Consider the following 26357-nt stretch of genomic DNA (forward strand, 5'->3'; position numbering starts at 1 on the left):
GCTCAGCAAGAATAGTGATTGAGCATATAGGTCTTTTAAATTTTGAGGCACCTGGGTGGCTCAGTTGGTTAAGCGTCTGACTTCAGTTCAGGTCATGAACTCACAGTTTGTGAATTCAAGTCTTGTGACGGGCTCTGTGCTGACAGCTCAGAGCCTGGAGCCTGTTTCAGATTCTGTGTCTCCCTCTCTCTCTGCCCCTCTCCTGTTCATGCTCTGTCTCTCTCTGTCTCAAAAATAAATAAATGTTTAAAAAAAATAAAAAAAACTTAAATCCATAAAGGTGCATTATTGAAACAAAATTTTTTTTCCAATAACCCTCATTTCCAGAGATACCTGAATCAAGACTAATGCATTTGTAGAAGAAGTCCAGGTTTAACAAACTCGGACCAATTATTTACATAAGCTCAGCAAGAATAGTGATTGATCATATAGATCTTTTAAATTTTGCTTTCCTGGAACTTTTTATAAGGAGTCTAGATTAAACGTTTAGTAGCCTCTCCAGGCCAGAAGCCAAGCCAAGTACTTACCATCAGACATGCCTGCAATATCTATAGATATGGGGAAATGCCTCTTCACGAGGTCCCCAAGATATCCTGAGGTCCCTGCACCTGCCAGGAAAGAACATTCTTTACTCACCTGGTAAGACTGCTGGGAACTCTGTAAGCAAGGTATCCGGGCAACACTTCCAATGGGCTTTATGGCTCCATGTTTCATAAAGCCAACCTTAGTTCCTCAGAGCTGTGAGGTCATATCTGAGTCTATGCATGGCTCTCAAGTAGGACATTTGAGTCAAAACTTTGATAAATTATCCGGTATTTCTAATGGTGTCCTGTTACCAGATGAGCAGATTCTTGCTGGATGCATGCAGACAACTGTAACTGCCATGAAAGAAAGAATACTCACTGAGTTTTTGAATTTCAGAGAGCTCAAATGGAGAGAAAAGTTAAATGCTTCTGTGTGTTCACCAGTGAATACTCTATCACATTTCTGTATGCCATAGATGTCTTGAGAGAAAGTTTCCTTAATCTGGGAGAGCAAACATTAGAGACCCAACAATATTTCCAACAAGAGTCACAAAACTATAATCTTCCTCCGTTTATTTAGCCCCATGTTACTAATTCTTGTTCAGTTTGAACGCAGCTTTTTGGTTCTGGAGATTTTTACACATTTGTTTTATGATCTTGAAGATGTCAAATGCCTGTGTGTCCTAAAAGTCATTTTTGTAAATCTCTTTGAAGATGAAACATGTTTTGTGAGAGCATCAGAACAGTAACTATAAATGACAAAAGGCTCAAAAATGGACATGGTAACAGTCTGATAGGAGAGTTCATTATGATGCAATTTGCAAGGAAATTCGGTCATTTCTGTGACACATGACACTTTGATAATCAGAATATCAAGTGAGGACCTTATACCAAACACATGAAATTTTAGGAATTTTATATACATACCCTCTTCCCCACCAGACCCAGAGCAGCGAGGGGGCAGGAACATATCACACCCCTCTTCACTCTAACAAAACTGCCCTCCGGAAAACATGTCTGTTTCAGTGTATTCCTTACCTCCAGGAGCCCGTGGGGAAGGAATTTTCCTAGGGAAAGGGACCTAAAAACTGCATTTCCTGGGCGGATAGGATAGGACCCCAACCCGGCTAGAGCGACTTCTTGGCTTTCCCCACGCTCCACCTGGCTGTCCCCCCCCCCCCTTGTCCCGTATTGTTTTAGGGAAAGGCTTTGTTTGAGCAGATTTGATCCTTCTGTGAGGAAACAGTGCCCCCAAGTGATCAGTCTTCAGAGGGGACAGAGGAACACGATTAGATTCACCATGGTTTACACTTGCCCTGTTTCCTTTTTTATCTTTTTGGGAATAAGACGTTTTGGTGCTTTCTCCAATTATGCTTAGAGCTAACATGGATCTCTGCACACCACTATTCTAACCCACTTTCCCTGGAGGCCCCTGCAAATGCTGGGTTTCACGTGTGGGCCTGGCCAGCCTCCAGCCCCTGTGATTGAATCACATGCTAATCCAGGTGTTTCTGTCCAGGTGTCCTGTCCTTATGGCTGACACCTGCAATCCGCCCCCTATGTGTGTGCCTGCCTGTGAGGTCAAACTCCCCCCCTCTCCGGGAAGAACACCAGTCATATTGCATTAGGACCCACCCTAATGACCTCATTTTTACTTAATTACCTCTGTAATGACCCTGTCTCCAAATAAGGTCTTCTGAGATATTGAGGGTTTGGACTCCCACGCAACTTTCTTTTCTTGGGAGTGCAGGGCACAATTCAGCCCCAAACAGGTAAATATAGCTTTCTAAAGAAAACGGCTTTAAAAAATATGTAGGGGCACCTGGGTGGCTCAGTCAGTTAAGCCTCCGACTTCGGCCCAGGTCATGACCTCACAGTCTGTGAGTTCGAGCCCCGCATCAGGCTCTGCGCTGACAGCTCAGAGCCTGGAGCCTGCTTCGGATTCTGTGTCTCCCTCTCTCTCTCCCTCTCCCCTGCTCATGCTCTCTGTCTCTCAAAAATAAACATTAAAAAATTATTAAAAAAAAAAAAGAACATAGCATCGACTTCTGCTACGGCCAAGATGCAGTAACAGGGAGCAGATTTTCTCTGTCTAAAACAACCATAAAAGGGGCAAAAACTTAGTTTTTAAGCCATTGGAGCTCAGGCCACGAAGGATGGTGATTCCTGGCACGTGGGAAGAGAATAAGGTAAGCCCTACGATTGCCCCAATTTACTGTCTTAGGAGAGTTTCCAGGTCATGGTCCAGGGCGACAAATCCTGGTAGAGCCCTGTAAACACCCTGAGTTAAAGAGATTGAGCTGGGGGCGCCTGGGGGGCTCAGTCGGTTAAGCATCCGACTCTTGGTTTCATCTCAGGTCGTGATCTCATGGTTCATGAGTTCGAGTCCCATGTTCGACGTTTTTTTGTTTTTGTTTTTGTTTTTTTTTTAATTTATTTTTGGGACAGAGAGAGACAGAGCATGAACGGGGGAGGGGCGCAGAGAGAGGTAGACACAGAATCGGAAACAGGCTCCAGGCTCCGAGCCATCAGCCCAGAGCCTGACGCGGGGCTCGAACTCACGGACCGCGAGATCGTGACCTGGCTGAAGTCGGACGCTTAACCGACTGCGCCACCCAGGCGCCCCCCATGTTCGGCTCTACACTGCCGGTGTGAAGCCTGCTTGGGATTCTCTCTGCCTCTCTCTCTCTCAACGTAATTAAATAAGCTAAACAGAGAGAGAGAGAGAGAGAGAGAGAGAGAGAGAGAGAGAGAGATGGAACTGAGTTTCCAGGAAGACCAATGTGGCCAGAGTTTATGGGAAAGAACACTCGATAGGCCACACAAAGAAGTTGGAAAACCCACAGAGGGTCCCACTTGAGCACTTAGTGGAACAATGACCTGCGATGAGGGCAAGAACCACCAAAAGGATTAGAATGAGTGGTGCCCAGCACTCACACTGGGCAGGGACACATATTATCATAAATGCAGACTCTTCCAGCTTTAAAAGAAGAAAAAACACAACAGTAACTCCCAACTGCTCTCGGGAAATGTTCTTAGTATGGCCCACAAGAAACTGAATCCCTACATCTTCAGCCTCATCTCTTGGCCCTGCCTCTGTCTCAGTCAGCTATGCCACTAAACTGCTGTGTAACAAATAGCCCCCCATTCAGTGGCTTGCTCCTGGATTACTCCTATTGAAGCCCTGAACCACCATATAAGAATTTCTACTATTCTGTGTCCACCATGCTGTGAGAAGGCCAAGCTAGCCACAGGGGGTGTCTGGTCGGCCCAAAAGACACCACATGGAGAAAAACCCAGGCCCCAGATGGATGTTCCCAAGTGACTCATCCCCAGCAACTGTTCGAGCCACCCCTGGTCCCTTTGTGGAGCAGAAATGAAGCCCTCCCTGCTGTGCCCTGCCTACTTTCTATACCACAAAATAATGAAATGAGCCTAATAAAATGTTGTTCCTCATGATATACATCAGTAGAAAGGTTCTTTTGTATTTGAATAATTCCTGCTTGTTTCTACACCCCCCCCCCCCGCAGAGGGGATTAAAAAAAATCTTTTTAGTGATTAAGAGAATATGCTGCAGACTTATGAGCTCTCAACATGGTTTATAAAGAATATGTGAGAGGTATTTTTTTTAACATTCAAATATAAAACTAAACCAGAAAAAAAAAAAAAAAAAAGCCCACCCTTCATGACTCAAAACCACAATCCTTTATTCTCAAGCTCACAGGTCGATGGATTAGGTGGGAAACCCTGCTCCACGAGTCCCCTGCTTGAAAGGACCCTGGGCATATTCTTACTATGGCAAGGCCAGAAGCTTCCAGAAGGATAAGGGAAAACACAAAATGCCTCTTGAAGTCTACATATAAAATGAAAATTTCAAGCGTGAAGAAAGAGTGTGTGATGGTGTAATAGCAGCCTGGCGGGGGGGGGGGGGGGGGGGTGTCCATGAAATAATGTGGTGTCTCACAATCCATGGCATGTCAATTTTGGTGAAATCCATTAGTGTTCCCACCCTACGTTCACCCATTTCTTTGCATTCCCAGGTCAGTAAGTTCTGAATGCTAACAGAGTTCCTACATAGGAAGCACTTCACAATCCTGGCTGGCCAGTGCGTGGCTGTACGCGCTCGCGGTTATCATCACTTGCACAGTCGGTAGGTTGTCGACTTCTTTGCTTTGTAGGGGAATTAGATCAAACTCCCCAGAGAAAGAATAGCTTTCCATGACTTCGTGGTGAGCTGTGGGTGGTCAGCGCCAGCTTCCGCCCTCGCTATGCTGTTCGGCCTGCATTAAGTGACTTAACCTCTCTGATCCTCAGTTGGTTTTTGTTCCCCTAAGCCCGCGGACTGTTCCCCTCCCCTGAGGAGGAGGAGTGTCGCCCCCATATCTCTGGCTCCGCCCCCCACCCTGAGTCCCGGCCCCGTCGGGCGGAGCTCGGTCTGAGCACCGACCCCGCACCGATCCCTGAGCATCGACCCCGCAGGCGTCCCCGGGACTGGTTCTTCCAGGACGCCGGCGCAGCGGCGCGGTGCCTTCTGGGAGTTGTAGTTCGCGGGAAACGGCGCGCGGGATGTAGCTGTGCCGGTGCGCAAGCGCAGTCCGCTCGGGCCTGGCGCTCTGGCCCACCCGCGGAGGTCGCCGTGGTCACCTGTGAGGCCTGCTCGTCCGCTCCACCGTGGGACCTGGGGTTACTGGGGTCCGCCTCGGCCGGGTAGGGTCGGAGACTGAGGAGAACCTGACCCGAACCCACCGAGCTCGCGGGGAGCCTCCGAGGCCTTCGAAGGCGGTGCTGGGAGTCGAGGACACTGGTGCGTGGTTTGCGTGAGCGCGAGTGGGTGTGCGCGCGGGTGTCCGTGTCGCTCTGTCGCTGTGTGTTCGTGACTCCAGCGCTGTGTGTATGCGAATCCCGCCCCGCCTGTGCACTTGCCTTTGCACGTGTGTCACTACTGAACTTTGTGCCAATGCAGGTGTGTGGCCTGTGCGTGTCCCTGTGCGTGTGAGTCCCGCCCCGCATGGCCCTGCGTTTGCCCGTGCGCGACTCCACAACTCTGTGCGCGTGCAGCTGTGCGTGACTCTCCGTGTGAGTCCGCCCCTCATGAAACGTGTTTGTACCTGTGTGCCTAGGCAGGTGTAAGCCGTGCGTGTGAGTCCGGCCCTTGTGTGTTTGCATGTGGGTGACTACATCAGTTTGTGCCCTTGTGAGTATGTAACTGTGCGTGTGACTCCGCAGGTGAGTACGTCCCCCATGTCACCGTGTGTTTGCACGTGACTGAGCCTGCCGGCTGTGCCTGTACAGGGGCCGCAGCGCGCATAATTGACTGTGTGTCTGCATCTGGAGACCTGTGCCCATGGGTAACTTTAGGCACACGTGGAATGTGTTCTCCTAGGTGCGAAGTGTGTGATTCTACGTGTGTCTCGGTGTGCAGCTGAATGCAGCGTTTAGATGGGTGTGTCTGCCATCCCGGAGCTGGCCATTCTGTGTGCCTGAACATGACTGTGCGTGTGGAGGTCTGTGCAGGTGTCACGGGATGTGTTTAGGAGACACTGGGCAAGCTTAGGGTCACTGCATTTCTGCACGTGGGGGAGACCCAGCACACATGACTTTGGGCACGTGTGATGCTCTGCCCACTTATGACATGCACTTATGACTGTGCATGTGTCTGTGGTGACACACGCCTCGGCCCCAGAATCTTCCTTCATGGTTCCCATTTCTTTCTCTCACAGGTGTGGTCTGGACCCACTGATGCATGGTGGCCAGAGCAGGGGCCACAACTTGAGTGACACACACAGGATCTGATGCTCTGAAGACCACAAGGTGGGTACCACGGCCCTGTGTGGAGGCCTGTCTGGGCCTGACAGCCGCCTGTGGAGACGGTTCTGGAACTGGGCCAGGCCTAGCCCGGCTCCCACCAGCCAAGTTCTCACCGCTGCACACAGACCCTGCTTCATGTGACCCTCAACACTGCCATCCGTAATCCCACCTGCCGGCTGCCTCAGTTGTTTTCCACCCCTCCCCCACTGCCCTGCCCCTTTGCTTTTCCTCTGTCGCTCCAGCCATGGTCCTGCTCGGGACCCTCGCCCCTGCTGCTCTCACAGCCCAGATCACTCACTCCTTCACTTCTGGATCTATTCTCTCTTCTCCACGAGTCCTGGCCTCAGGGGATGAAGGTTCCAGGCAAATGGAACAGCCAGTCAGACTCAGCTCCTGAGTCAGGAGCATGCCTGGAATGTTTGAGGAGCAGCGGGGAGGCCTATATTGGAGAGTATGAGCCCAGGGCAGGCAAGGGTGTCGGAGAGGATAAGCCCCGTAGCCAGGTGGCCCAGGCGTGGGCTCTAGCTTTGCCAGTTCTGGGAGCTTTACTGAGGAGCAGGTGAGCTAGTTCGTGGCAAGAGCTTAAAGAAGGCTTGGGGCGCCTGGGTGGCTCAGTCGGTTGGGCAGCCGACTTCGGCTCAGGTCACGATCTCACGGTCCGTGAGTTCGAGCCCCGCGTCGGGCTCTGGGCTGATGGCTCAGGGCCTGGAGCCTGCTTCCGATTCTGTGTCTCCCTCTCTCTCTGCCCCTCCCCCGTTCATGCTCTGTTTCTCTCTGTCTCAAAAATAAATAAACGTTAAAAAAAAAAAAATTTAAAGAAGAAGGCTGGGCATCCGGCTCTGTGCTCAGCAGAGGCTGGTTGTTACCGCTGTAACAGTACTCCCGAGTCGGTGTCAGAGGGGCCAAGACCAGCACCTCTCAGACGTTCCCATGCCCACGAATCACCTGGGGCTCCCATAAAAAGCAGATTTTGAGTCGCTAGGTGCAGAGGGGCCTAAGCTCTGAGTCTGTCACCGGCATTGCCGCTGGGCCCCAGGGCCAGGGTGTAGCAATGAACCTTTGCCACGTGTTCATAATCCCTAAAACGTACATGGCTGTGTTTGCCTGTTTTTCAGCCTAAATAACATCCTACCTGATACAGCCTTTGCATCTTAACTGTTTGCCAACACTGTATTTGAGGTTCTGAGCCGTTGGGCAGCTGGTGGTCACTCATGTTTATGCCGTGCGATACTCCGCTGTATGAATATACCCCTGTTCGTTCCCTTGTTAATGGACAGTTGGACTGTTTTCTAGCATTTGGCTGTTACACACAATCTTGGACGGACTTCCTGGTACACGTGTGCACATTTCTCTTATGTTCCAGAAAATGTAATTACTGGGGGACCGGGGACATGTGTCTCCAGCTTTCCTAGAAAATGCCAGTGGTTTTTCCAGTGCACGCTCCTACCAGCAGTATATTATGCATAGAGTTTGGGAGCTAGCTGTTCCTTTGTGTACGATTTTTCTCCAGAAAAGAAAAAACCCTCAGCTCAGAGACCCATGACAAAGTACTGCAGACTGGGTGTCTTCAACAGAAATTTATTTCCTCATAGTTCTGGAGGCTGGGAGTCTAGGATTAGGGCATCAGCCTGGCCTGGGTTCTGGTGAGAACCGTCTTCCTGGCTTGCAGATAATCTCCTCCTCACTCTGTCCCCACATGGTGGAGAGAGGGGGCTCTGGTCTCTTCCTCTTATGAGGACACCAATCCCATGGTGGAGGCGGGCATTTAACCTCATTATCTCCCAAAGGCCCAACCTCCAGACATTATCACGTTAGTTAGGGCTCTGATCTATGAATTTGGAGGGGACATGATTTGGTCCAGAGCACCAAGTTGCAAGGCTATGTTTAAGAGCTGTCAGATTCATGTTTTTGCAAAGATCTTTTACAATTGTTTGCAGGGGCGCCTGGGTGGCTCAGGGGGTTAAGCCTCGGACTCTTGATTTCAGTTCAGGTCATGATCTCACAGTTCGTGAGTTCAAGCCCCAGGTCAGGCTCTGTGCTGACCATTTGGAGCCTGCTTGGGATTCTTTCTCTCTCTGCCCCTCCTGCTTGCGCTCTCTCTCAAAATAAATAAACTTAAAAAAAAATTTTTTTTAATACAATTGCTTTCAATTAAGTCTGTGATCTTCAGTCAGGGGACACTTGGAAATGCCCAGAGACATTTCTGGTGGTCACACCTTGGGGCAGTGCTACTGGCATCCAGTGGGTAGAGGCCAGGGATGCTGCTAAGTACCCTCCAGTGCATAGGACAGCCCCCAACAAACCATCAGCAGTGTGGAGGCTGAGACCCTGCACTAAGCCTTGTCCAACCCACCTGGTTGGTTTTTCTCCTCTTTTCCTTCAGATCCAGGGACAAAGATGTGAAAACAAGGCAGTGGCTCAGAAAGCAGCGATGGAAGGACTCTTGACCGTGGCCACCCCCCAGGGCCCCGAGGTGGGGGAAACCCGGGAACAAGAGGGTCGGTTCAAGGACCGGCAGGAGAACCAGAAAAGCTGTTTGAAGCAAGAGGCCACGGCCTCCGGGGAAGAGCCCGCCAAGGACGGTGTGCAGGAGCGGGGCGAGCTCGGCGGGGTGCCGGGAACCGGCCGGAGCCCTCCCCTGCCCCAAGCCGGCGCCCGACCCCGGAGGCGCGGCGCGCCCAGGAAGAACCCGAAGCAGAAGAGGGCGGGCTCCGGCGAGGAGGAGCGAGGAGGGGGCGGCCCCCGGAAGCCGTGGACGTGCGGGGACTGCGGCAAGGCCTTCAGCTACTGCTCGGCCTTCACCCTGCACCAGAGAACCCACACCGGCGAGAGGCCGTTCGCGTGCGCCGATTGCGGCAAGGCCTTCAGCCAGAGCGTCCACCTGACGCTCCACCGGCGCACGCACACGGGCGAGCGGCCGTACGCGTGCCCCGAGTGCGGCAAGGCCTTCAGCCAGGGCTCCTACCTGGCGTCGCACTGGCGCACGCACACGGGCGAGCGGCCGCACCGCTGCGCCGACTGCGGCAAGGCCTTCGCGCGCCCCACGCACCTGGCGCAGCACCGGCGCGTGCACACGGGCGAGCGGCCGTACGCGTGCGGCCAGTGCGCCAAGGCCTTCCGCAACCGCTCGTCCCTGCTGGAGCACCAGCGCGTGCACACGGGCGAGAAGCCGTACGCGTGCGCGCGCTGCCAGAAGGCCTTCCGCTTCTCCTCGGCGCTCATCCGCCACCGGCGCACGCACACGGCCGAGCGGCCGTACGCCTGCGGCCAGTGCGCCAAGGCCTTCACGCAGCTCGCGCACCTGGCGCAGCATCGGCGCGTGCACACGGGCGAGAAGCCGTACGCGTGCCCCGAGTGCGGCGCGCCCTTCAGCCAGAGCGCCTCGCTGGCCGAGCACCGGCGCATCCACACGGGCGAGAAGCCGTACGCGTGCGCGCAGTGCGGCAAGGCCTTCACGCAGGTGTCGCACCTGGCGCAGCACCGGCGCGTGCACACGGGTGAGCGGCCGTACGCGTGCGCCGACTGCGGCCGCGCCTTCAGCAACCGCTCGCACCTGGCGCAGCACCGCCTGGTGCATACGGGCGCGCGGCCCTACCGGTGCCCGGAGTGCGGGGCGGCCTTCGGCCACGTGTCGTCCCTCATCGAGCACCAGAAGATCCACACGGGCGAGAAGCCCTACCGCTGCGGGGACTGCGGCAAGGCCTTCAGCCAGGGCTCGTCGCTGACGCTGCACCGGCGCACGCACACGGGCGAGCGGCCCTACGCGTGCCCCGAGTGCGGCAAGGCTTTCAGCAACCGCTCCTACCTCATCCAGCACCACATCGTGCACACGGGCGAGAAGCCCTACGAGTGCGGCGGCTGCGGCAAGGCCTTCAGCTTCTCCTCCGCGCTCATTCGGCACCAGCGGACGCACGCCGACGGGAGGCCCTGCCCGCGCGTCCGCTGCGGCCACACCGCCACCCCGCTGCCGCACCTGACGGGGCCCCCGGGCTCCCCCCGGGAGGAGGAGCCAGGCAGCGGCAGCGACCCCACACAGAGTGCCACAGACCGGCAGAAGGACGAGCTGATGCCTAACGGGGACCTCTGACCAGGCACCGCGCCCGGCACTGTTCCACCCCGCTTCCGACCGCTCGGCACCAAGGGGAGGCACCTTCTCCTCCCCGAGTCGTCCGTGAGAAAACCGAGGCTCAGGGAGGCCCGGGAACTTGCCCAAGGTCACACAGGGAGGAGGTCACAGAGCCGGGACTGCTTCTCCCCCCAACACACACACTCTGCCTCACACCGCATCTGCCGGACTGCTCCTCCCCCCAACACACACACTCTGCCTCCTGGTTCGGAACTATAAATGTGACCCACGAAAGTAGACCCAAAGAAGTGTCTGTGCGTCTCTGGCTAGCCTTTGAATGGTCGAAGATTTGATGATCACGTAGGCATTTGTTCAATAAATTTAATTGGATAAAAGGTTCGGCTCCTTTCAAGTTGCCATATTGACTACGGGAGCGGGGTCTGAAGAAGTATGGATCCCTAGGACTGAAACAGTGGTTCCAAAATTAGAACGAGCCAGAGACATCCAGAGAAGGAAAAGCTCTAGAAGAGACTTGCCTCTCCCCTGACAGACCTGCAAAGGGTGAGTTTCAGAGTGCACTCCAGCCTTTTTTAGGATGAGGAAACACTTTCCCCTGCTCCAGCCTTGTGCCCCCCCCCACCCGCAATCAAAATCCTGACTTTAATGGTTGTGTCAGTTAGCTGTTGCTGTGTAACAAAGCATCCAGACCTCAGTTATCCATCTAATATATTTCCCATGGTGGGGGTTTCTGTTGGCCTGGACTAAGCCCAGTTGATCTTGGCTAGGTTCAGTGGCGCATCTGTGGTCAGCTGAGGGTTGGATGGGGGTGGCTGTTCAGGACGGCTCAGCTGGGCCATCTCTGCTGCCTTCCTCAAGACTCTAAGGGTGTGCACTCAGGACAGTAGCAGGGATTTGGAGAGAGTGGGCACACACAAGCACAGTTTCAAGCGCCTGATTATGTCAAGTTTGCGTGTAGACCCACTAGCCAAAACAAGAGTTATAGCCAAGCCCATGGGTAGTGTACGAAGGGCCTTTTCAACCATGTGGTTAGAAGTGTGAAATGTGAGAATGATTAACGCAGCCACCTATCACCGTGAAATAAGTTATAGTCCTACAGCATGGTCTTTACGAAATTTTGTTTGGTCCACAGTTAACAAAGTGAAAAAAAATCTTAGCCCTGTCCTCCTCCATCCCCCCTAGCCACCAAGTTCCCCTCCCTAGAGGCAACCATTCTTGAGTTTCTTGGTATCTTTCCAACATAATCTATGCATATATAGCAAATAATATGGGTATTTGTTTACATGTATAAACATGCTATAAAGACGTACAGTATACCTTTCTACACGGATAGTAGCATACAACCCACAGCTTCTGTCCTTTTATTTATTTTATATTTGGAAGCACCGGATGTTATCATTTCACAAAGTTTGGGTGTAAGATTTCTTAGGTAGAGAATCACGTATGTTTGTTTTGATCTCACTGATTTGTTCAGGTCCAAGAAAAAAAAATGACAAAAATATTTTTCAGTTACGAATGCCTTTTTTACAAGGTTGACCAACAAACGGTCCTGTGTCATGGAACAACATAACTGAACATAACATATCATAACAACATAACATAACCCCCCTCTGCATAAAAAGGTACCCCCTACATAAAGAATTTTTATGAGATTTTTTCCAATTATACAAAATGTACAATAAATCCCCACATGCCCATCCACTTTGACTGCCTTAAAAAACAAAAAGAATTTTGGGGTGCCTGGGTGGCTCAGTCGGTTAAATGTCCAACTCTTGATTTTGGCTCAGGGCATGATCTCATGGTTCATGAGTTCGAGCCCCACATAAGGCTCTGTGATGACCGTGCAGAGCCTGCTTGGGATTCTCTCTCGGTTTCTCTTTCTGCCCCTCCCTCTTTCTCAAAACCAGAAAAGAAAAGAAACAATTTTAATAGAATAGGAATGCAATACCTAAAAGTGCTTTCATAACAAAATTTACCATATTTTATGATATATATTTGTTTTTAAAATAGTTCATGAAAATGCCCATTTTTTTCCTGGTCTATTTTAAAGTAAATTACCGACAGGATCTCACTGCTAAATACCTTAGGCTGCATCTCTTAACAACAACAAAAGTACCTTCTATACAACCACAGTATCATTCACACCCAGTGAAACATTAATTTCTTGATATCATCCAGTGTCCAGTCCATATTCAGATTTCCTTGGGCCCTGAAAAAGTGATGTAAATTATCACAAAATAACGCCAAGCCCTGAAAATACCTCAAACATAAATGATCTTTAATGTGTATAACTAAGGAGGAGAGAAATTAATACAGCCACACGGACGTGTAAAGAGACATCTGTCTCCCTGCCCACCAGCTTCCTCAGCTCTTAGTCCTAGCAAGGAAGCTGGTGAGGGGCCTCGGAGGAGATGCGTGCCTTTCCTTTCGCCCTGGCGTTACCTGCACAGGCCTTGGCACGCAGTAGGTCCTCAGGGAATCTCATGTGAATAAATAAATGAGTGACAAATCCCTGACCTGCCTTGCAGGGTCAAGACTTACCGTGTTTGCGCTTCCTCTGTGCTGCAGACATCACTCAGGCCCCAGCATAGAGTAGGTACTCATGAAAGACTGGGTGACTAGTTGTACATCCCAGCATCAGCCCTGGCATCATTCAGGGTCAGAGGCCACACATTCAGTGCCCCCCTGTCTCCCAGGGTTAGCCAGTTCAAGCACCAGCACACAGTGGGTCTTCGGGAGACCTAAATTAATAGGCCAAGTAAATTAATGAATAAGTAAACATCCTCAGCACCAGTCCTGTATCAGAGAACATGCATACTGGTTCCTTCCTGTGACCCAAACTTTGCCTAGCCCAAGCCTTAGCACACAGTAGGTCCTTAAGAAGCTCCAGGTGGCTGAATGGTTATACATCGCAGCATCAGGCCAGGAGTTATTCACGGTCAGGAGGGACGACACAGTCGGTTCATGGCTATGCCCCAGACATCTCCTACCTCAGGCCTCAGCGCACAGTAGGTCCTCAGGAAATACTGAGTGACTGAATGAATGGTTGACCATGTCCAGCTGCAACCCTAGAGCCATTCAGGGTCTTGAATGGACTGCACGGTCTGGCTCCTCCTTCTGACCTTCGCCCAGCCCAGGTGCTAGGCACACAGTAGGCGCTCAGGCAGTGCTGCGTGAAGGGATGAATGTGAAATGGGAGCCCAGTTTACAGACATAAGCCTGAGTTCAGTCACCCCAAAGACCGAGGGAAACTGGTCCTCCGCAACGCCAAGGCTGCGGGTGCCCCGGCTCTGCGGGGGGAGAGCGGGGAGGGTGCGAGCGAGGTGTGGGCGGGGTCGGCGTCCCGCCTTTGAGCCCTTCCGCCAAGACTTCAACGAGAGCCGGCTAGGTGCAGTGCGCAGGCGCCGGGCGTAACGCCGCGAGCTGGCCCCGCCCGCGGGCGGTTGGTGGGCTGTGCTGCGGGGCCGACGCAGGAGGGTAGACGCCGGAGGGAGGGCGGGGGCGCGACCAGAGTCGCAGCCGGGAGGACGGGAGCGTCCGCGGTCCCTCCTGTTGCAGTGAGAGTGGCGCGCGCGAGCGGTGCCCTGAGTCCACAGCCGTGGAGGACTTGAGCCCCGGGAGGGGGAGCTGCCGAAAATACCTGTTCAGAGCTTTCGGAATTACTGGTAAGGCAGAGGGAAAGGAATTGGCATTCGGGAACACGGCAGCGCAGTCAGCCAGCCAGCCCGCCCCAAGCCGCTCCCACGGCTCCCGCAAGCCACGGGCGTGCCGGTGTTTGCCTTAGCGGTTTAGATTTGCCATAGTTGCCGACTTACCCGACATCCTCCGTCCCCCACTATGTTCCCCAGATAGTGTATGCAGATGCTACCCTGACGCCAGCGTGTCCTGTTCCGGGGGAGAACCCAGCAGCTTCAAGCGCATGGGGGAGGGGGTCGGAAGGGGCCGGGGTCCCACAGGCTGGCGTGCAGGGAATTCCTGAGAAATGCAGGCTGAACTCTGCAGCCCCCCTCCCCCACTCAACCTTCCCAGGACTCAGTTCCTCCAGGGAGACCCGGCAGAGGAGGTGGACAGAGCAGAACCTCAATTAACCATCAATTAACCTGTAATTGTCAGGTGGTGATACAGGCGCCGAAGACCAGGAGAATCACCTGCGGAGGTAAGTGTTATTTGGGGACGGTGGGGGAAGACGTGCGAGCCGAGCACTGCAGGTGAGGGAGCCACGTGAGCATCTGGGGGAAGAGCATTACAGGCAGAGGTCCATTCCACAGTCCGTGCCAAGGTCCCGAGGCAGGCACGTGGCAGGCACGTGATGGGCTTGTTCAAACAGCAAAGGCCGCGCGCATGGAATGGAGGGTGCGAGCGCGAGCCCTTACTGCAGGGCTGGGCGGCCGCTGTGAGGACTTTGGCTCTTACCTGCTGAAGTGGGTGGATTGTGAATGATCTTAATTACGGTGTCATGGGATGTACCTGGCTGTCGAATGGAGAAGAGACCATCGGGGGTGCGAGTCGCTATTTCTGTCATCAATGAAATGCGGTTCCTGGCACGTGATAGAACCCAAATGAAGGGCCATTGCTTTTATGGTTTATATTATTATGACTGTTTGCAATATCCCACAAATTTAAGGCACGTGGCACGGTCTGAGCGAATCTCAGCCCACAGCAGCCCCCCCCCCCCCCCGTTCGGGACATCTGGCACGGTCCCCACAGGCACCTCCTGGTTTCTGCCTTTGTCCTGCTGCAGTCCATTATGCTCTGCCCATTCCTAGGACAGCTAGTTCCCGCCTCCAGCTGCTGTTCTCTCCCTTATTTCAAGATTCCAGTTCCTGTGGCAGGGAAGGGCTGGGAGGTGAGGGTGTGAGGAGAATCTATCTCGTGTCCCCCGCTTTGCCACGTAGAACAGGGTGGTGGTGGTAGCCATCCTCCCAGCCGAGTGGAGAAAAAGAAGGTCACCCCTGCACGGGAGTGGAACTCTGAGGTCAGTGGAGAGGAAAGGTCCCAGTGATATTTTTAGGCCCCGGGAACCAGCTATAAATTGAGCCAATTTCATCCCAGGCTTTGGTGTAACATGAATCAGTAATTGATCATTAACAAACTTAAGCTCCTTTGAATCAGCTGCTGTTACTTGCAACTGATAAATCGTAATGAATGTAACAGCTGAGGCTTGTGTCTGTTTGAAGGGACGATTGTTGCTTGTTTTTTGATGCAGTCAGCTGGAGGGAACTATGGGGAGACAGAATCCCATACTTCTACCTGCCCAGATTTTTTTTTTTTTGGCAAACCTGGAGAGGCCATTGGAAATCCTATCAAAACGACACAAAGGGTCTAAATACACGTGTGCGCACACACACAAATTTAAAAACAGCAGGATGGAAATACCAACCACTAATAGACAAAGTAAAATTTAAGCCTCGGGATTAAATTGGTTTAAAGACAATCATTTTATATTTCACAAAGGATTCAGAATCAGGTTTAAACTAATGTTTATTACATGGCTACTATTGCCCAGCATTGTGCTTGGTGGTATACGTATACCCTTTAATTGGCAAAGACATAACAGTGCTGTACCTCGTATGCATCAAATTACATAGTGACTGAATACATAAAGCAAAGTTTATACAAAATATATTGACAAACGTAGTCATACTAACAGATTTTCACACAACCTTATTGGTTTTTGACAGATAAGGTGAGCCAAAATTAACACATGAACCTACGCAATATCATTGATAAGACTGAATTCATTAACAGACATGTAGAGTTCTGAATTCTACAGACTGAAAATACATATTCGTCTTAAATGTCCGTGAAACATGTACAAACACTGGACACGTTGTAGGCCACAGTAAGAGCTTTTAAAAAGCTTTTGAAAGCATATATATTAGAGGCCACATTCTTTGTTCACAGTGCAGTAAATCAGTAAAACTATTTTTAAATAAACCTGATCAGAGTTTCAAAGCACTGTTTATAAACACTACGATATAACATTTAGACAACAACAAACAGGAACACAAATTATCAAATTAAAATGTGGCCAAGGCTATAATCAGAAGTATATTTATTAAGTATACTATTTTGGCAAATACTTTTGTAAAAAAAGATTATAAATGAATTATTCAACATAAAAACAGACAAGGTATAGAAATAAAAAATGAGCCTAATACATATTAATGAAAAACAAATTACAAACTAGAGAAATATGGATATACATAAATTCTAATGCTGGTTCTTTGGAAAAGCAATAGTAAACTGGATAAAACTTTGACAAATCTAATGGGTAAACCACAAGCAGAAGTTGAAAGGAAGAAAGATAGAACAAAATAAAGAGAAGATTTTCATTTAATTATAGAACGGTATTCATAATCTGAAAAGTTCAATGAAATGGAGAATTTTCTAAGCATAAAAAACACTATAAATCATCAAAATTAATGGAATATAATAAACTGGTAGCATGAGAAGAAACTGAGAAAGCCGCCCAAGAATTCAGCTGAAACTTCCTCTCCATACCTCTAGGCCCTGATTGCCTTACTGGTGAATTTCTTCAAAATGTCAAGGAAGTGATACTTAAGTTACAGAAACTATTCTAAAGCTTAGAAGACAATAAAGGTTATGTCCTTCAATGATGCAAGCCTAGCCATGTTACCAAAACTTGACAAAGATAGCACCAATCTTACATGTGAAGATAGAGTGAAGAATTATACATAAAATATCAAGAAATAGATTCAGTATCTGAAAAGACTAGTGTACCACAACCCTAAGAATACAAAGAGGATTTGATATTAAGAAATCTACCAGATTTCATCAATCCTAAATTGCACATTTTTTCATCATCTCTGAAGTCCGGATACATCTTCCAGTTGGTAGCATCTTACAATCAAGAAGCATGTTTTTTCTTTCTCAGTGGTATATAAAGCAATATGTGTTTTACAATCAGTGATGTCTTAAGTTCAATGAAATAATGTAAAACCTCATAACAAAAGGTTAAATACAAAAAAAAAATCATCTTGATGGATGTTTAAAAGGCATTTGCTAATATTCAATACTATTCCTGATTTTTAACTATTTCCTTAACAAGAAGCAGGCCATTTATTTCAAAACAATAGCCACCATTATAGTTAAATGTGAAACATCATAGGCATCCCTGTTAAAACCAGGAACAAAAACAGGACACACACTACCAAGACTATGGTCGTTTGTTGTGGAGCTTTTGACCACTCCACAAAGCCCTGAAACAGAAGAAAAAAAAAAAAAGTATAAATATTAGAAATGGAGGGGCCACCATTGTTTCTTGCAGGAAAATGTGATTGCATGATTGGGAATGAAATGATATATCAACTGAAAAGCTGAATTCACAACTGTACAATGAAGTGACCAGATATAAATATACAAAAATAAGTAATACACCTATGCTGTATCAGAGGAAAGATCAGAATACATGTGATGAAAAATTTCAAGATGACGTATACAGTTTCACAGTGTTAAATATCATCTATACACCAGTGAACTCAACTGTGTGTGTGCATGACCCAACCCGTCTCCTAAATTCCTAACTTATAAATCTCACCATCTGCTTGCCATCTCCACTTGGATATCTTTTTTTTTTTTTTTTTAATATTTCTTTTGGGGAGAGTGCAAGCAGGGGAGAGTCAGAAGGGGACAGGATCCAAAACGGGCTCTGTGCTGACAGCAATGAGCCCACTGTGGGGCTTGAAGTCACAAACTGTGAGATCATGACCTGAGCCGAAATCAGATGCTCAACCGACTGAGCGACCCAGGCGCCCCTCCACTTAGATATCTAATGGACATCTTAAACTTTACATATCCCAAATACCCTAAAATCCCTCCTCCAACTAAAAAGAAAAAATCTCATGCAGTTTTCCCCATATCTCTCCTCCCGGCCCCTCCAGGCCTCTAACTGTGGCCTTCTTGATGCTTCTTTCTTTGTCACCACACACATTCGAGCCATCAACAAATGCTGTTGGCTTTACCCTCAAAATACATCCAGAAGCTGACTGCTTCCACCCTGGTCACAGCCACCATCAGTCTTATCTTGATGCTATCCCAACCCCCAATTTCTTCTCCATGGGGCAGCCAGAGTGCTCCTTCCAAAGCTGAAGTCATTCCGTGCATTACTCACTCTTCCCCAGCCACTCTTGTCCCCATGCCTTTGCACTTACGGTTTCTTCTTCCTGAAATGCTTTTTCCCCAAGTATCCGTGAGGCTTCCTCTGTCACATCTCCCATCACTCAGTTTTTGTCACTTCCTTAAAAAACGCTTCTCTCATCACTGTTCAGAACTGTACACCCCAATACCTTCCCACAGAAAACCGCAGAACTACCCTTGCCCAGCTTTTCTTTTGCTCCATGCCCTATAAGGGCAAAGACTTTGGTTTGCTAATGACTGTAGCCCCAGTGCCTGAACAGTGCCGGACACAGAATATGAATTCTGTAAATATCTGTCAAATGAATACATGAATAGAAAGACCTACCGTGATGAAGGATGGAAAGACAGAATGGTTAATGGTGACAATTCTTCAAATTAGTGATGGGTTTAGTGCAACCGCTATTAAAAATATCAGAGAAGTTTGGGGAATGGATATGACATAATGAGTTATCTAGAAAGCTAGGCAGTGGTGACATAAAAAAAAAAACCTGAAAAAGAAGAGAAATAGCATATACTATGAAATGTTACAACATAATAGAAATCATTGATGGAATTCACATCTCTAAATCCTTGGAAAAGGACTAACTCTTCCTCTAGCCTGCTGTCTCCTGCTGGATGCCATCACATTTCAAAGCTCCCCTTTACATCCTGGAGAAAATAAACCACAGAAGCAGCTCCCAAGCCTGGCAGAGCATCAGAAAAACTTGGGTGACTTTTTCAAATAACTGGGCTCCACCCTCGGATTCTGTGATTCAGCAGATCTTGGATAGGCCCAGAGAATATGGGTTTTTATGAAGTTCCTCATAACCCATGCTATAGACTAGGAGGACAACTTGACAAATAACGTATTATTCAGTGGCGGTGACGACAACCTGATCATTCATCAGTTGAGGAAATGGTCATGACAGAGCATACTACAGAATATTTGGCTGCTGTAAAAAGTAAATTTAAAAAAAACAGCGGTGCCTGTGTGGCTCAGTTAAGCATCCGACTTCAGCACAGGTCATGATTTCACGGCTCCTGAGGTCGAGCCCCGTGTCGGGCTGTGTGCTGACAGCTCAGAGCCTGGAGCCTGCTTCAGATTCTGTGTCTCCCTCTCTCTGTCCCTCCCCCCCTCTCAAAAATAAGCATTAAAAAGTAAAATACAAAAGAACAAAGGACATCAATATGTATCCATATGGAAAGCTATTATATTATGAAAATACCAAGTGGTAGGGTAAGCATTTTGCTATAATCTTTTTTGGGTTTTAAGAAATGTATGTGATTTCCTGTAGGATTCTATTTACATGAAGTTTAACCATAGGCAAAACTAATCTATATGAGGCAAAATCGGAAATGTGGTTGCCTCAGGGTGAGGGACAGAGGTCAGAAAAGATGATGAGGGTATCTTCTAAGATAATGGCAGTGCTCATTGGGATGTTACATGGGCATATATATGTGTGCACACTCCCTCATCTGTGCATTTTGTTGGAAATACGACAGTTTTTTAAGCAGAGTACAAAGTTAAGAAAATGTAAGTACAGGTCATCTGAAGTGTAAAAATTTTTACACACACACACCATACTACTGCTAATAGACCCACCAGTGCCTCACCTGGTTCTCTTTTGTTTCTCTTCCAGCTGCTGTGCATATGGGCTGCTAACTTTCTGGTGTATCGCTTAGGTTTATGATGGCCCCCTTCTTAGAAATGCCCTTTGCTAATGGGATCCACCTCCCTAGAGAATTACACAGGCGGTTACGCTCATCCCCAACAGTCGTGCGCCCAGGGATAGAGTATAACGGACTCCCCACTGGCTCAGTGGAGAACAAGGACGGTTGATGCTCCAGAGCTCCTCGTGGGACCAGGCCCAGGCTGGACCCCCAATCAAACCCAGCTTGCCCCGGAGAGCACACTCCCTCAATAAATCCCTTGCACAAAAATCCCAATTCAGTCTCAGCTTTTTTTTTTTTTAATATATTTGTTTTAATTTTTTTTTAATGTTTATTTTTGACAGAGCATGAGCGAGAAAGGGAGACACAGAATCCGAAGCAGGCTCCAGGGTCTGAGCTGTCAGCACAGAGCCCGATGTGGGGCTTGAATCCACGAACCATGAGATCATGACCTGAGCCAAAGTTGGACACCTAACCAACTGAGCCACCCAGGTGCCCCCAGTCTCAGCTTCTAAGGGGAAGAATGTCTATTAGGATATATGGCAACTTTTAAAAAACATAAAAACCATTTTGCTGAAGTACAATATGCAAAGAGAAAAGTGCACACATTCTAATGGTACAGCCTGATGAATCCTCGGAAGGTGAGTGGCCCATGTCACCAGCTCCCAGAACAAGAAGCACATCATCCTCTGTGCCCCAAAGTCCTCCCCTCTCATACTCCCTCCCTCCTTCACCTAACCCCTCTCAAAGCTAACACTATTTCGACTTCTGATGGCGTAGACAAGTTCTGTCAGTACAGCAACTTTTACCCACTAGGAGTTATTTCTGGGGTTTGGGCATTTCTCCCTTAACCTCACACACTTAGATGAGGTTTGCATTTGTGACAAATGCTTGTATTTTACAGGACAGAGTGATGGGACCATTTTCTCCTCCCTACTTTCCTGTGGGGCCACAGAGGGGGAACTTCTGCCCTCTTGGAAATGTCAGGAAAGTAACTCTTCTCCTTCCTTCCCCTCCTTCACTCACTCCCCATATGAGAGGTGGAGTGACATCTGATTCGTGGGATGGACACAGGCCCTTATTCCTTATCCCTAGTCTTCCCTTGGGGGAGGACCAAGTCCCAGACAGGTAGAGTACTTTAAAATGGTCAAGAGACATACTGGATTCAAATCCCAGCTCCATCATTTACAAGCTGGGCGACCTAGGGAAAGTTGCTTAACTTCTCTGTGCCTTAGTTTCCCCATATTTAAAACGGGACCATAATAGATTCTCTCTCAAGGAACCGTTAAAAGGTTATCAAACAAAGGGCACCCGGGTGGCTCAGTCGGTTAAGCATCTGACTTCAGCTCAGGTCATGATCTCATGGTTCATGGGTTCAAGCCCCACGTCGGGCTCTGTGCTGACCGCTCTGAGCCTGGAGCATCTTCAGATTCTGTGTCTCCCTTTCTCTCTGCCCCTCCCATGCTCAAGCTCTGTCTTGCTTTCTCAAAAATGAATAAACGTTAAAAAATAAAACATTATCAAATAAACTGAGGAAGCTGCATGGGGAGGGCTATGGAGCCTGGCTAGTGTTATTATTATTAATGGTCTGTGGTCCCACATGGCCTGATCCTCTTTGTTTTTGGGGGGAGGGGGCCACCCACAGGAGGGAGACGGTGTCCATGCAGGACCCACAGCCTGCCAATGAGAGGTGCCCCCCAGCATAATGCTCCATCAGTGCAGGTAAACGGGTCACGGCTCGGTGAATGAATGAATGAACAAACGAATGAATGTTATTGCAGAGGCCTCTAGGCACCTCCCCTGCTCTTACAGTGCCCTCTGAGAGTTTCCTTATCTTAAGGGAGAGGAGCCATTCTAACTACCTCACAGGGCTCGTGACTTAATATCGAGAGAGAGTGAAGGTTGGTGAATAAATGAATTACTAATGAGAAGCACTAAGAATTAAGTCAGGCTCACAACGCAACAAGGTGAATCATTCTCACCCGTTTTGTTTCCTGCCTGGAGGTTCCTGCCTGGCTCCCACACCTATCCCTCCACCTCATCCAACCCCCTTCCTTCCACATGGGCTACCAGCGAGACTTCTGTGTATCTGCAAGTCCCTTGAATGGCTCCCCACTGCCTGTAAGGCTCACCCAACCCCCGTGGCATGGAGCCTGGCAGCAAGAGGGCTCCTGTTAAAACCTAAGCTGGAACAGTTCCCTCCTGTGTCCAGAGCTCTCCTATAGCTCTCGCTGCACTCAGAGTAAAAACCAAATATAATTCTTACCATGGTCGACAGACACTGCATCATCCGTCACCTCTAGGGCCTTGTGTCCTCCTACTCTCCCACTCTTCTCCGGCCAACTGACCCCTACTGCTGTTCCGCACACGTGCCAGGCACACTCCTACACCAGGGCCTTTGCACTTGCTGTGCCCCTCGGCCTAGAACCTCTTCCCAATGGACACCTGCCAGTCTCACTCTCCCACCTCCTTCGTGCCTTTACTCCGGTATCTCCCTCTCAGTGGGGACTTCCCTGGACACCTTTCCTAAAATGGCAACTCCTACCCCACTCCATACTCTTGAACCCCCTTCCTGCCTTATTTTTCTTGGTAGCACTTATTACCACCCAGCACGATTTGTAATTTAGCCACTGATTTTGCTTATTGTCTGTCTACCTCAGTGACTGTAAGTCCAATGAAGGGAGGTGCCATTTCTATCCGATCCACTGTTGTGCCTCAGTGTCTTGAACACTGCCTGGCACATAGTGTGTGCTCAATAAACAGCTGTGGAATGAATGATCTCATTCCAGGCAGATTTTCACCCACATCCCCCACTGCTCTCCCCTCAAGTCCAATACCCCTCACCCCCCGCCCAACTATGCCACGCTACATCATGCCTCTGTGCCTTTGCAAATGCTGTTCCCTCTGCCTGGTCGGAGGAAAATCTGTTTCCTTCCCTGCTCTATAAATTCTTACCCCTAAAACCCGAGGTCTGTTTCCCTATCTCCAGAATATTCTAGAATAAGCCTCTAGGCCCACATCGTTAACTTCTTCCTTTGAGCCGTTCCACTGTAGCCAGTATTTGTTTCTGCACTTTCATGGTTTCCTCCCTCCCCTCAGTGTGAGTCCGTAAATCGCTTTCCTGGCTTAAACCAATCTCAGTTGGATTTCTGACAGATGATTGGGAGATGGGACCCTCGTGTTGCTGAGAATGGTTATATGATTTTCCTAATGCATAAAATAAATGAATAAATAAAAGAACCACTGTTAATATTTAACATATTGATGTCTTATGTTCCCCAAAGAAAACATTAGGTGTTTCAATGAAGGAATGTGCTTGATAAATCTGCTTGGTTTCACGCATATTATTGGGATTAAAACCCAGGGAGTGGTTAGTGGATGGACGGGTATACGGACGGAGGGATGGCTGAGTGGATCGGTGAGTGGACAAGCGGATGGGCAGAGATGAACAGACGGATGGGTAGGCATGTGGGTGGGTGAACAGGAACCAAATCCTGACCACGGCCAGGGGACAGAAACAGTGGGTCCGTGAATCAATGGATGGGTGGCTGGACAGGTGGGAATGTGAATGGATACGAGGATCAGTGAGTGGATAGAGAAGTGGACAGACAGATGAGGTAGATGAATGGACGGGCGGATGGAGGCATGGGTGGAGCGGGCAGATGTATGAGCGGGCAAATGAAAGGGTGGGTGGGTGAATGAGGGGACGGATGAATGAACGGTTACTTTGGGTTTATGAGTGAAGGTTTTGGGGTGTGTGTGGATGGAGCTACACATCACGTGGAGACCCTCCGTGCCATGTCTGACTACCACAGGGATATGTCCTGTTTCCAGGGGGAGGCTTCTTGGGGGCTCACATTCCCCAAACGGACTTTCGGGAGGCGGAGGAATTCTGAGGCAAGGAACTGACGACCCACTGAGATCTGCAGGGCGGGGGTTTGCGAAGGAGGAAGGAACCGTCCCACATACCTGCGAGTCCTCTGACCCGTCATCTACGTCCGCCGAGGTCCACTCCTGGGCCAGCCCGGTCTCTTGAGAGGACAGACCTGAGGACAGGAGAAAGGAGCCAGGAGTGAGTGACCAGGCTGGCTGGGGTGGGCTCTGTTTGCTCGCCCCACCTGGCGTCCTGTCCCTTTTCTCCTGATTTCCCACAGCACGTGGCGCACGCACACACATTCTGGCCCGCGTGGTTCAGGTAGGGCAGAGAACAGGAGACCTGAATTCCGGTCCTGTTTCTGTAATTACCTGGAAGATTTCAAGCGGGTCACCTGATGTGATCTGCCACCGGAACCTCTGTTCCTTCACCTGTCAAATGGGTAAAACGGTCCCTTCTCTCCAGGCCTCCCGCAAAACCGAGTGAGGTTTGATCCACGGAATGAAACCAGGATGAAGCAGGCTTCCCCAGCTTCCAGCCCCTGGTGGAGCAAACTCCCCACATGAGGACATCAACGTCCTTCTCACTCCTTAGCTGGTGAGAACTGGGGTCAGGCCAAAGATCGGCATTTTCCAGTCTTCCTGCCCCCAGGCCCTGCTAGGAGCCCCCAACCCCCTCCCCACTACCAGGACGGACACCCATAGCATCCACGCCTCTGCCCGGTGGCTGTTCCTCCCCTCTGGGAGAAGGGAAGACCCTGCTTCCGTAGAAGGTCCAGTCCCCATTCTGCTGCGGGGCTGCCTTTCGGGGGTCCGTGTCTCAGCAAATGGCACCACCCCTTGTCCGCAGTTTGAGCCCAAACCCCAGGCATTATCCTTGGTGTCTCTCTAGTCCACCCCTCCTCACCTCCATCAGCAAGAACTCACGTTCTCCCTGTGGTCACCATAACCTCCTGGAACACAGCAAGCTTGTCGCCACGGAGGGTCACTGCATGTGTGGCCCTGGCTTCTTATTTCAAAACTTGTTCGTTTTCGGTTTCTCCACTAAAATCTGAGCTCTACTGCGGCCATCTTGTTTGCCACTAGATCCTGGCACACAGTGGGCATGCTTGTGGTAGATTTTCGTCCCCAAGGGCCTTCAACTTGTTCATTGATCCCCACATCCACACCCCTGGGCGGTCCCCTCCCTCAGTGATGCTGAACTTGACCGAGTAGCTTATTTTGAGCAACGGCCCCTAAGCAAGTGGGTTGCCAGCACAGCTTAAAAAACTGCTTGTGAATGGAGGCCCTTCCCTCTCTCGCCCGCAATCAAGAGAAAACTCTCCTGAGACTGACCCTGAGCTGGCCCGGGCAACTCTCATGAGAACCAGCCCGGGCTGGCCTGCGGGAAACAAGCAGCCTAAAGTCAGCACTGTCAAGCCAGCCAGACGCGCGGGGTCGACCAGCTGCCTCGCCAGCTCGCTGTGGCCGCAGGTGCAGATGCAGGCGAGGGAAGCCAGCCAGCGGTCCCCTGAGCCCACATCATCCTGCTGACCCGCAGAAGCGTGAGCGGAGAAATGACTGTTGCCTTAAGCCACCGAGTTTTGGGGCGACTCGCTCCACAGCAAAAGCTGACGGACACAAGGTCCATAACCATTTGTTGAATGAATGTTAACGAATGTTGCGTCTTCCCCACCCCACCCCCAACCTCCCATGGGACCCCCGCTCCTCACCTTTCTCGTCACCGTCACAGCCGGTGGCCCCGACCTCCACAGCCACCCAGTCTTTGGTGGGGGTGGCACGCTTCTCCCAGGCCCTGCTCTCCCGAGGCAGCAGCGTCTTGGCCCTCTCGGGCTCCAGCAGCCCCCGAATCTGCTCAGGCCTGAGGCTCTGCATCTTCCCGGGAGGCGGGGCGAGTTCGTCTTTCTCCTCCGGTTCCCGTTGGGTTCCCGGGCACGGGACTCAGAACCTGAGGACCGACAAACATTTAGTCATTCAGCAAACACTTACAGTGTCACCTGTGTGCCAGGCACTATTTCTAGGTTCCAGAGACAGTGCAGTGATGGAAGCAAAGCCCATTGCTCTTGTGGGGTTCACATTCCAGCAGGGGTGGGGGTGGGGAGAGCCAGACAGCACACCACACGATGGTACGTGCTCTAGAGACCAATGAAGCAAGAAAGGGAATAGCAGTTTCAAGGTGGGGGGCAGAGCGTGGTGCCTAAGTGGCCCAGGGGGTTAAGCCTCTGACCCTTGATTTCAACTCAGGTCATGATCTCAAA

At 50.1% G+C, this 26357-nt stretch overlaps 2 protein-coding genes across 5 annotated transcripts; one reads left to right on the plus strand and one right to left on the minus strand.

Moving 5' to 3' along the window:
* Window positions 1–5091: 5091 nt before the first annotated feature.
* On the plus strand, window positions 5092–23670 carry ZNF835 (zinc finger protein 835). 4 transcript variants are annotated; one of them, XM_049621878.1, is made up of 5 exons: window positions 5092–5328; window positions 6245–6335; window positions 8716–10959; window positions 14530–14572; window positions 20571–23670. In XM_049621878.1, exon 3 carries the CDS (start codon window positions 8764–8766, stop codon window positions 10417–10419), a length of 1656 nt encoding a protein of 551 aa, XP_049477835.1. In that variant the 5' UTR covers window positions 5092–5328; window positions 6245–6335; window positions 8716–8763; the 3' UTR covers window positions 10420–10959; window positions 14530–14572; window positions 20571–23670. The 4 variants fall into 4 exon arrangements, 2 of the variants coding, with proteins under 2 accessions (XP_049477835.1, XP_049477834.1); XM_049621877.1 differs by lacking the exon at window positions 20571–23670 and adding an exon at window positions 20196–20502; XR_007455758.1 differs by lacking the exons at window positions 5092–5328; window positions 6245–6335; window positions 8716–10959 and adding an exon at window positions 13828–14081.
* Window positions 15880–26070, minus strand: SMIM17 (small integral membrane protein 17). The gene is made up of 3 exons (XM_049621930.1): window positions 25812–26070; window positions 24196–24272; window positions 15880–17639 (listed from the first exon to the last, which is right to left on the minus strand). The coding sequence occupies exons 1-3, from the start codon at window positions 25972–25974 to the stop codon at window positions 17529–17531; spliced, it is 351 nt and encodes a 116-aa protein (XP_049477887.1). The 5' UTR covers window positions 25975–26070; the 3' UTR covers window positions 15880–17528.
* Window positions 26071–26357: the final 287 nt, after the last annotated feature.

This window comes from Panthera uncia (assembly GCF_023721935.1).
Source record: "Panthera uncia isolate 11264 chromosome E2 unlocalized genomic scaffold, Puncia_PCG_1.0 HiC_scaffold_19, whole genome shotgun sequence".
Classification (NCBI taxonomy): domain Eukaryota; kingdom Metazoa; phylum Chordata; class Mammalia; order Carnivora; family Felidae; genus Panthera; species Panthera uncia.